This window comes from Podarcis liolepis (genome assembly GCF_965112155.1).
Source record: "Podarcis liolepis genome assembly, chromosome: 5".
Lineage (NCBI taxonomy): Eukaryota > Metazoa > Chordata > Lepidosauria > Squamata > Lacertidae > Podarcis > Podarcis liolepis.
This window is the reverse complement of record NC_139556.1, coordinates 103,880,388-103,891,107: the sequence shown is the minus strand read 5'-3', so window position 1 is coordinate 103,891,107 and position 10,720 is coordinate 103,880,388. Positions and strand designations below refer to the sequence as shown.

Below are 10,720 nucleotides of genomic sequence, written 5' to 3'. Positions count from 1 at the left end.
AAAATGTGCAGAGGAGGGAGACGATGATGATCAAGGGTCTAGAAGCCAAGCCTTATGAAGAGTGGTTGAAGGAGCTGGGTATGTTTAGTCTGGAAAAAAAGGAGACTGAGAGGAGATATGATAGCCATCTTCAAATATCTCAAGAACTGTCACTTGGAAGAGGGAACTAGCTGGTTTCCTCCTGCTCTGGAGTGCAGGACTCAAACCTACGGCTTCAAGTTACAAGAAAGGAGATTCCGATTAAACACTAGGAAAAACTTTCTGACAGTAAGAGCTGTTTTGACAGTGGAACATTCTCCCTCGGAAGGTGGTGGACTCTCCTTCCAGGGAGGTTTTTAAGCAGAGCTTGGATGGCCAAATGTCAGGGATGATCTAGTTGCGATTTCTGCACTGCAGGGGGGGTGGACTAGATGACCCTTGGGGTCCCTTCCAACTCTATGATTCTATGACTCGGGCAACTTATGCTGACCTTTGGACTATGCATGTCTCCTGCTGCCTTTTTAAAGGTTTATTCAGAAAATTTATGTTCTGCTTTAGTGTTCAATCGGTCAACAGAGGAAATTTAAAACCAAACTGAGAGATTACAGAGTCACAGAACCGTAGCACTGGGAGCGACTCCATGGGTCAGTATCATTCAGTATCATTCCTAGTTTGTTGCTATCTCCAACCATCCACCAAGAAGCTCAGCTCCCTCATTCTCTCTCTCTTGGAGGATTTGAACAGCAGCAGCAGCAGATGGAAGCTCTTTACGAAGGACTCAGAGTGCCGGCTGGGGCAACGGAAGGAACCAGAGCTGCGCCTGGTGAGTGGGAGAGGAAAGCTCCTCTTGCTCCCACTTCCACTGAGAAGCGGAGCACCAGTGCAGGGGAACTGCCAGCTCTTCCGGGGCGAAGACACACGTCCTCCTAGGAGCAAAGAGGAAACTTGAGAGTCGGGAGCCCCTGGTCCACAACTGGGGAGGGGAAGGAGCTGGGCAGCTCACAGGGCCGCCATCACCTTGGGCACTGCAAACCCCCTCAAATGCGACGATAAAGCAGTTCTCTCAGGGATCCTGCAAACCAGCTGCAAGCAAAGGAGTTCTGTGTACAGCAACATAAAGAAATTCCCACACTACAACTTTAGTTAAAGAAAGTTTAATATATATATATATATATATATTTGTATGTATATAATATGTTTTATTATAACAAAATAGGCAGTTATTGTGGGTAAAATATTCATTAAAATCTGACTTCTAAGAACATATTTATATTTCAGACTCTGAATCGTCTCTTATGATAATCTTTCAGAATATTTTCAGAACAAAATTAATCATTCCTATATGAAGTACAAGCTTTTAAAGCACCTAAACTGTATTTGGATTCAAAAGTGTAATGACCGTTACCCATTGATGATATCAGTAAGACACTCCAAATAGTCCTGTGTGTGCTAGTTTAAAAACAGGAAATATTCTTGCCCCAACAACGGCATCAGCAAAAAATGAAAAAATAGACTATAAAGAATATTCTTATGAAATTATGAAAATGGGTTTTCCCTTGTGAAATAATGGCAACTCCATTTACATTATCTTGGACATTTGAACAAAAATCTCCTATTTAACTGCCTGTAAAATAAATGTGTTGCCAACAACAGAAAACTACAGAACTACGGCCTGCAGCCACCCCGTGAATCAAATCATGCAGGTCAAGTCACGCGTGCAAAACTGCTCACCATTTACATCATTAAGACCACTTTTCTTTTGTTAGGAAATATTTAAAAGGGTGTATATAAAGATTTGTTTTCTCAAAATCTCTGAAGGATACTTTCCCTTAAACATTAAGGAGTTTTACCACAAAATTCTCCGTTTCGTATCCACACAAGCGGATCGAGCCACTGCCCTTTGACCCTTGAGAAAATGGCCGCCCGCCAGCAGCTTGTGAGAATCCACACCATCAGAACAGAAGGGGGCACTGGGGAAACGCTACGGGAGCCACGGGGGCCCATGCAGGACAAGGGCTGCCCCCAGGTGGGAAGCACGGGAGGGGGGGGGGAGGCACAGCGGCCCCCGCTGGGCGGCCTTCAGAGCTTCTCCTTGGCGGGGACCCAGATGTAGGGGCTGGAGTGCTCCTCAATGACTTGCTTGACTTGGTTGTAGATTTCTTCCAATGTGTCTCCTTGCACAATAGCTGTAGAGGAGAGAAGGAGGAGGCGGCTCTTGAGGGCCTGGACTGGCACAGCTCTTGCACCACCACCCCCAGCACTGAAACCCCCCAGCCGCTGCCTTGAAAGGAACACAGCTGAGCAACCAACCTGTGAAATGTTCGGTGAATTCTTGCTCCAGCTTCATGGCTCTCTCAAAGGTCTTCCGAGCCTGCTCATCCGTCAGCCGCTTATTCATTTCCCTGAAATTGCAGCACAAATCAAACCAAGATACCGATGACGAGGCTCAGCCATTCGGATGTGATGTTTAAAATGAAGCACCTTCCTGCAACCCCTGGAGGGCACCACGTTGGCGACTCCTGAGCTACCCTCAAGCAGCAGCTCGGGAGCAGCAGAGTCGCTCTGCTCTTCTCCAGAAGGCAGAGCCAAAAACCAGAAGAAGGAGGGACAGACATTTTGCTTTTAAAGTTTGGCTCTGTCTTCTTCCTGCAGAGGACTGAACCTTTGCTGGCTGCTTTTTTTCTCCTGCTGAAACCAGCAGGATATTATGGGCTGTGGAATACACCCAGCCACCAGGGAAAGCTCCCTTCCCGGGGTCCGTGGCTGACGACCTTCCTGGAAGAGGAGGCCACATGCCGCAAGGAGGGTCACCAGAACATGCGCAGAGAGGAAAAGGTCGGAGGGGACAGGACAAGGCCAGCTTTCACTCACATGATGTTCTCCACTGATTTGGGTTTGATGAAAACGGAGATTGGGTGCAACTGGGCGATTTGGAGCCTCTTGATTGCGTTTCCGGAGACATCGAGAATGCAGTGCTTCCCCTGAGGCACGGAGGGAAGAGGCATCTTAGAGCAGAACATCCAAGGCATCGCTGCTGGCAGACAGCTCAGCCAAGCCTGTCTGCATTTTAAAGCCCGGCGGCTGAGACTGAGCACCCTTCCCCCTTAGTTTAGCTATTTGCAGACATTCCCTGGAAAGCCATTTTCTTGGGGCTGAGAGGAGGCCTGTTTGGCAAACCTATGGGGACCTGGCATTGCCTTAGGCAGTGTAGCGGCAAATTCAGAAAGAAGGGTCCCATCCTGGCAGCCACACCCCTTCCAGGTGAGCCAATAAAAAAGAGCTCTCCCTGGCCTTGCCCCCAAGCTCCTCCCCGCCAGAATCACCCAGGCACACACAGAGCGGGAGACCCTGGCCGGCTTTCTCTTTGGTTCCCTTTGGTGGAACATAGCAGAGCTGCCTTGCTTGCGCTGCAGGGCGCCCTGGGACCCCCAAACCTTCCCTTTGTGACTGCCACCCTAAGACTCACAGTAACTGCATCTGGGCAGAGTTGAGTTGGAGGAGGAAACCTAAGCAGGGGAACTCCTGATCCAACCTCTGGTATTGCCCCCCCCCCCCCGCAGATCTCGGCCAACATGCTTCAAAGGGAAATGCAAAAGCAACGCAGATCTCTTTTGTGTGTGCCAACCTGCCCCTTTCCCAGAGGGACCTACAAGGCAATCCTCAGTGGCCAATTCTGCTCCTTTCACTTGGATGGACTCCAGGCAGCACAAAGGGCGTGGAAACATTTTCTCAGGGGCTTAAAAGCTCTCCTTCGAGGCTGACAGGGTGCTGGGGCCAGGAGGGACTTTGGACCGACTCCTTCTGAGTTATGGTGTGATGGGGGCAGACTCAAAAACCATACATATCCCTTTAAAAATCACAATATTTTGGGATTTCTAAAAAGACCCAGGCAGTGCTGGGCACTAGCTTTGCTGTATAAGATCTTCAGATATTTCCCATGGCACAACTGAGGCAATGGACTGAGGGCACTGACTTCATGACATTTAGTTAATAGAGATCTTTGGGCTCAGGAGCAGGCTCCTGAAGCGCTGAAGGTTTAGCGGAGATCCCACAGCAAGACGCCCTTTCCTCCTTGTGAGGCCGCGTCATGACTGATTGGGGAAGGAGACCCTGGGGCAGACCGGGACCACCCCTCATCTCTCCCAAGCAGACTTTGGAAAGAGAGGAGCTCCTTTACCTTCTCTGCCACCTCCCGCACGGACTGGACACTCGTTCCATACAGGTGGTTGTTGTACTGGCCGGCTTCAATGAACCTGTGATCCTGGATATCTTTCTCCATTTGTTCTCTGGACGTAACAAAGTGGTAATCCCGACCGTCCACCTCGTAGTCTCGCTTTGGCCGGGTCGTATCTTTGTGGAAAGAGACAGGCAGCTTTCAGACAGGCAGGCCGGCCCAACACACAGCAACCTCAACGTTGACGCCAAATACTGGCACTGAGCACCTTCCGCTTACTGCGCACAACAGTGGGAGGAAGCAGATCCAAGGTGGGATCCTGGCACCCTACAAGTGCGTTGACCTTCACATCTAGGGCTGACTGAAGCTTCCAGACGGCCTTCAAAGGCAGCCCCATGTGGAACGCAGGGCAGCAATCCTGTCTGGATACAGGAATGAACCCGGCCTGCCTTCTCTAGATTGGCCAAAGTGGAGAGAAGGCACAGCGTCAGCCGCCTCCAGAACAGGCTGAGTCCCCTCACCCAGCAGCCAACTACCTGCCTTGTGTGGACCAAGCCCTAGCTTGCAAAGCCCTATCTCCTCCTGCACTGAGTCCATTCCATTGCCTTCCTGGATTAACAGGAGCAAGAAGCACTGCTGGGTGTCGTCTGCACACTGGTGACGCTCCAGCAGGTTTGGAAAGGAAGAACCCAGGGATGCCAGCAGGCAGGGGGAATGAGGGGACAAATGGGGCCAGGGCAGAACGAGGCCAGGGCTGGGGAATCTCATGGCCCCCATGGGCCAGATCCTTATCAAGATGGGCCACATGGGCCAGATCTGACAGGCAGGCAGTGGGGTGTGCGGGTGTGCACAGCAGCTCTGCAAAGTGCCCTTTGAGGCAGCCTCTCCCTTCCATTCACACGGCACTTGGCACCAAGAGCCTGAAGCCCATCTCCATGATTGAAGAGGCAAAGTGCCCTTTGAGCCAGCTCCCAACCCCCACCCCAATTAAAGGACAGCACTTTGCTCTGTTGCACCCTTTAAAGGGAAGGAAAAGGGCTACAATCTTTGCTTATCAGCTGATGAGCAGATTAAATCCTGCTGCCGAGGCTGCATGACCCCGTTCCCTGTGCAGGATCAAAATCCTGCCCTCAGAAGGTGCCAGGCTGGTGTGGTTTGGGCAAGGGTCTAAGGCAGGGGCTTTCAACCCTGGGGTGCCTTGGGCAACACTGGCCTCTGTTCCTCTTTCTTTCCCTCCTTCCTCGGATGCCCTCCTGTGTCTCGGCTGGTGCAGCTGTTTATTGCAGCAGCCCTGGCTCTAGGCTCCCCGGGCGAATGGTGCCTCTGGGTGGGGCAGCTCAGAGACCAGGGGCCCAAGGAGAGGGGAGAGGAGGCTGAGGGTGTTCAAAAAAGGGTGAGAAGCTGCCAGCTCAGCAGGCAAGGGGGGACCTACCTGAGCCCCTGAGCCCCACAGGGGAGCTGCAGAAGGAAGGCGGTTGGTCAAGGGAGCCGTGGACTCAAAAAGGTTGAAAGCCTCTGGTCTAAGGGCCAAACTGGGACAGGGGCCAGAGGTGCCCCCCTCCCCACGAAGGAGGCAATGAAAGTGTGCTTGGACAGGTTGGCCAGCCCATGAGGCCAAGGGGAAAGCATGTCCAATGCCAAAGTTAATAAATAATAATAATAATAATAATAATAATAATAATAATAATAATAATAATAATAATAATTATTATTTATTTATTTATTTATTTATTTATTTATTTATTTATTTATTTATTTATTTATATCCCGCCCTCCCCAGCTGAAGCCGGGCTCAGAACGGCTAGCAACAGTAAAAGTTAATACAACATTCTAAAATCATTTCATTCTAAAATCAGTTCAAATCAAATTAATGGCAAGATGCTAGGAGGATGCTGTGCCCAGGAGCGCCTCATGGCTCCTGACTGAGAAAGGGTCTTCTCTCCCGGCTTGTGCTTGGCTGGGGACTGCAGGAAAGGGCTCTTGAGGGCACGAGGCACCTCTGCTTGCAGCCAGGCAATGCCCAGAGCTGCCCAAGGGAGGCCCTGGAGGACTCTGGCCCCCGCAAGGGCTCTGCACTCACTGCTGGCTCCAAGCCCAACAACATGCAACTGCAGCTCCTCGCACCCGTGCACTGTGACCCTGGCCTGCTCTTTCCCAAGCTGAAACACACTTTCTGTGCTGCTTGCCTGTGTGACAAAAGCTTCCCTGGTAGGCCTTTGCCATACATACGTGGAACGCAGGATCCGAACTCGTCAGGGAATTCGGAGATGAGGTCGTCATTGATCCGGTCTTTCATCGGTCCCAGAACAATCACAGGCCGCGTGTAGTTGACTGAAGGGGGAACAGACCCAGGAGTCAGAGAGGAAGGAAAACCGCCAACAACCTCCTGTCCCTTCCCCAAGTTCCTGGGGGTCAAAGGCTCGTCTAAGCCAGCCCCCCCCCCGTCCACCTGCCAGCAGGAGTCCCTGTTGGGCATTCTGCTCATTCCAGAGCTTTGCTCGGCAAGAACGCAGGTGAAGGCCTTTCCTGTGGCCATGGCCAAGTTACGGGAGACATTGATCTGAGGGCTTCCCCTTCCGACGGCAGGGGCAAGGAACCTCCAGCCCACAGCCCAGGTTGGGACAGCACATACCCCCATCCGCGCCCCCCCCCCCCACTTGAGGTCCAAAGGAAGCAACTCCAGAGCAACGGCTGGGAGCTTGAAGGGAGCCCTCCGTACCTCCTTCGCAGAAGGTCCTAGTGCAGCCAAGGGCACTGGTGGGGCTGAAAGCGAGCCCTTGGGAGGTGTGCTTGCAAAGGAGAGCCAAAGGCCTCTGTGGCCTTCAGGGCTTTTTGTTTTATATGCAACACGCTACAAACCTTCCTGCTGAGTAACAGGCTCGTAAGACAGGACATATTCCTCTTGGCCACCTGCAAATTCAGATACACCAGATTAGAGCTTGAATGTAGTGTCTGCGTAAAATAATACAGATGTACACACGTATCTCTCATATATAAGACTTTTCAGGATAAAAAAACTGGTATAGAAGCCAGATAGGAAATTAATAAGCACCACTCTCTGTATATATGTGGTGAGCCACAATCTACTCCTAATTATATTTCGATTAAGGTGAGTTTATTGTGGTGATCTTAATAGGTATGCCTCAGTTTTAAGTAACATATAGCTAAAGAAGCGACTGGGGGACGCTGTTTGTCACACACTCAACATTTCGCATGTGGCCACAGGCCCAGAAATTATGAGTGACCCCTCCTGCCACATTTCTAGAATCTTATTGAGGCTAGAAGACGCAGGACTCTATGGTCAGGCGGCTTGAGAGTGCTCAGGGAGTGGAAGACTTCGGATATGATGCCTTAAGCCAAAAACTACGTAAGAAAAGAGAAAAATAAAAAAACACAAGAACAGACTGTCACTGAAATTAAACAACAGAACAACGGAGTATATTAAGCACAAGTTTAGGCCAGCAGTGCAGCAATGCGGCTAAAAGAGAACCGGTCTCTTGCCTGGAGTGGAGCTTCCTGAGAGGCGAGGGGTCTGTGAGGATCAGCTGCTGATCCGACCCTCTCACACTCCCAGCAACCGGCCGTTCCAGCAGAGCGGAGGCACCACGGAAGGAGGGGGTCCGTTGCTCAGGTGCCCTGCCCAGGTAAGCCGGACTGGGGAAGAGCCCCATCGCAAGAGCCAAAGCTTGACCCCCCAGCAGAGTCCAGGTACGCTCTGCTGCCAAATGGGCGCCTTGAGAGATGCTTCTAGCTGCAAAGACAGGGAAAGCCAAGCAAGCCTTCCTAGCCAGCCCCAAAGGGAGATGTGGGAAAGGGCCCCAAGACACTCACGGTAGCTGCTTTCGCTGTCGCTGGCGTTGGACGTCACGTGCTCTGAAACGGAAACAGGAAGGAGAAAATGAGGAGCTGCACCAGACCAGAAAGAATTCCCAAAGAAAAGCAAGACAAGGGCAAGAGCCAGACGGGGCTGCCATGACTTGCACTCTGTAGGGAAGAAGGCTCCCTCTCCACACTCAACGAATGTGACAGGGCTGGGGCTGGGGTGAGTGCACTCTACCAAAAGGCAAGAGGACGTCTGGATGCAGACACAGAACATGGTGGCCCAAACCCCAGAGGCGTTTCTGCGACTTCCCAACTCCGCCTGGAGCTCAGAGGCAGTGGGAGAAGCCCAGGGCACAGAGGGAGCCTCCGTCCACATCCAGGCCACTGGTGCCTCCTTGGGGATCTGCCACACCTGCAGCATGTGTCATGGCCAGAGGGGTTGCCACCACGAGGGCCAGATGGAGCCGGGGAAACCGGTGGAGCTCAGTGGGTCAGGCCAGAAAGGCCACTGGGAGGCTGAAAGCGCTGCTCTGCCTCCCCACCGCTGGTCTAAACTGCTCACACACCACCTGCAGCGACGCACCAGGTCACCTGGCAAAGGCTCACAGCAGGAGCTGGGAGGGGGCAAGAGGGGGTAGAAAGGGGTTCAGCGGTCTATAGTGCGGAAGAACCTGCTGAAGCCCACGTCCTCTGAATGCAACTTTGGCGAAGGCACAAGCATTTAACTTGTCAGGAACTATAAACGTATTTGAAGAAGACCTGGCCTAGCAAATCTTCATCTTGGAAGCATCCCCAGGGAAGGCCGCCAAAGTCACTGCCAAGTCACTGGGCAGGAGACAGGTGACTCTTTGCTTCATGGGCTAGAAAGCTGTGAGCTGCCAGCAATTACAAGCATGCAAACATCTTTTTGAGCTTTCAGAGCACTCCTGCCACACCAAGAGGTATTCCAAAGAAGGATAGATAAGGATACTCTGGAGGCACAAGGACCCACCAGGAACCCTCTTGTGTGGAGACAAGGCCAAATGGCAACAGTCAGAACTGGAAGTGGTTTCGGCTGCAGGGGAGCCTCAGGACCTCTCTGTGCTGAAGGTGATTCGGTATGTGGAGGTAAGCCTCTTCTAGGTCTACAGAGGCATGAAAATTCAGACTGCAGAGCGCCCTGCCAAGAAAAAGTGACTCTATCCTGAATTTTTGATGGTGGAGGAATTGTTTGAGGAATTTCAGGTATAAGACTTGTTGCATTTGGGTACCATTAAAAAAGATAAAGTCAGTCCTCAAGAAACAGTCTTTGGGTGTCACTCCCTCAACAACCTGAACTCTGAGAAGATGAAGAATGGTCTCATGCATTCTTTGTTGCTTCAGTGGAGACTTGGACATGGGGCGGAAGCAGTTCCCGTCCTGTAGCCAAACCCTAATGACTTCTGCTGTTGCAGGTCATGGAGAACTGCAGGAGTCCCCCCCCCCCGGGGGGGGCATAAGACTGGCCCCTAGCTTGCTGTTGCTGGAGACCAGCTCCAGAGGATCTGCAAAAAGAGCTGCTGAACTTGTCACCAGGACGAGCCCATGACAGACCCTGAAAACAGGGCTTCCTCCAGCACTGGCAGCTGAGCAAAAATATTGCCCCTGCCCCCTAGGGCTTTCTCCATCTGAAGGGCCGATAAGAGAAATATGGCCCTTGAGAGGAAAAGTATCTGTGAAAAGAGCACCCATCATCCCACGACAGGAACCCTGACAGGTTTATGGTTTTATGTCTATGCTCTGGGAGCCGCTAGGCTGGATTACTGCAACACGTTATCAATAGGGCTGCCTCTGAAGGCAGTTCGGAAACTTCAGCTGGTGCAGAATTGGGTGGCCAAGCTGCTCTCGGGGGCAAGACCATCTGAGCATATTGCACCTATCCTGGCCTGACTGCACTGGTGGAGTGCCTTCTGTCAGCTTCAGTTGGGGCTCAGGACCTCAACACCTTAAGAACCGCCTCTCCCCATACAAGCGGACCCAGATCCACACTGGTCATCTGAGGCCCTTCTCTATGTCCCCGTTACCGGAGAGGTTTGGGGGTGACAGCATGAGAACAGGACTTTTCTGTGGTGACTCCCTGATTGTGGAACGCTCTCACCAGAGAAGCTCGCCTGGTACCATCATTACATGTCTTTAGTTGCCAGGCCAAAACATTCCTTTTTACCCAAGCCTCTGGCCATTAAACAATTTATGGTCTGTTAAAGGAGGGGAAGTTATTATGCTTATTTTATCATTATGATTTTTATTATGTGTTCTTGGTGTTGTACATCACCCTGGAATCTTTTGATAAAGGGCAGCAAAATAATAAATAATAATAATAATAATAATAATAATAATAATAATAATAATAATAATAATATATTTAGGCACCTTGTGAAAACATTTCTCTATAACCAGGCGTTTGGCTGATTAACATTCTATAGCCTCTTAAATTGTGGGTTACTGGTCTATTTTTGTTTAATCGTGTATTTTGTGTTCTCATTTTGCATTTTTATGTTGTGAACTTCCATGTCATCTTTGGATGAAGAATAGCATACAAATTTATTAAATAATAGTAAAATAATGATGATGATGATGATGATGTTTTCTTCAGGATCAGTTAGCGCCTCTTTTAAAACATCCCCACCAAAAAGCTCGAGTCCCTCATAAAGACTTGTTGAAAGGGTCCCCCTGGCCATTGTATCTGCTGAGCCAACACCAGGGGACTCGTGGAGAACGGGGGAGAAC

General features: G+C 50.8%; 1 protein-coding gene across 13 annotated transcripts in view; it reads right to left on the bottom strand.

The window, feature by feature from the left end:
• Window positions 1–1,117: 1,117 nt before the first annotated feature.
• DLG1 (discs large MAGUK scaffold protein 1) overlaps window positions 1,118–10,720 on the bottom strand; it is a 76,792-nt gene continuing 67,189 nt past the window's right edge. For all 13 annotated transcript variants that reach the window (XM_083504042.1, XM_083504031.1, XM_083504032.1 and 10 more), the window contains 7 exons: window positions 7,985–8,026; window positions 7,013–7,063; window positions 6,383–6,484; window positions 4,157–4,329; window positions 2,851–2,960; window positions 2,290–2,381; window positions 1,118–2,165 (listed from right to left, as the gene is read on the bottom strand). In XM_083504042.1, coding sequence (XP_083360168.1) covers window positions 2,059–2,165; window positions 2,290–2,381; window positions 2,851–2,960; window positions 4,157–4,329; window positions 6,383–6,484; window positions 7,013–7,063; window positions 7,985–8,026 — 677 coding nt within the window. In that variant the 3' untranslated portion in view covers window positions 1,118–2,058. The remainder of the gene's footprint in view (window positions 2,166–2,289; window positions 2,382–2,850; window positions 2,961–4,156; window positions 4,330–6,382; window positions 6,485–7,012; window positions 7,064–7,984; window positions 8,027–10,720) is intronic.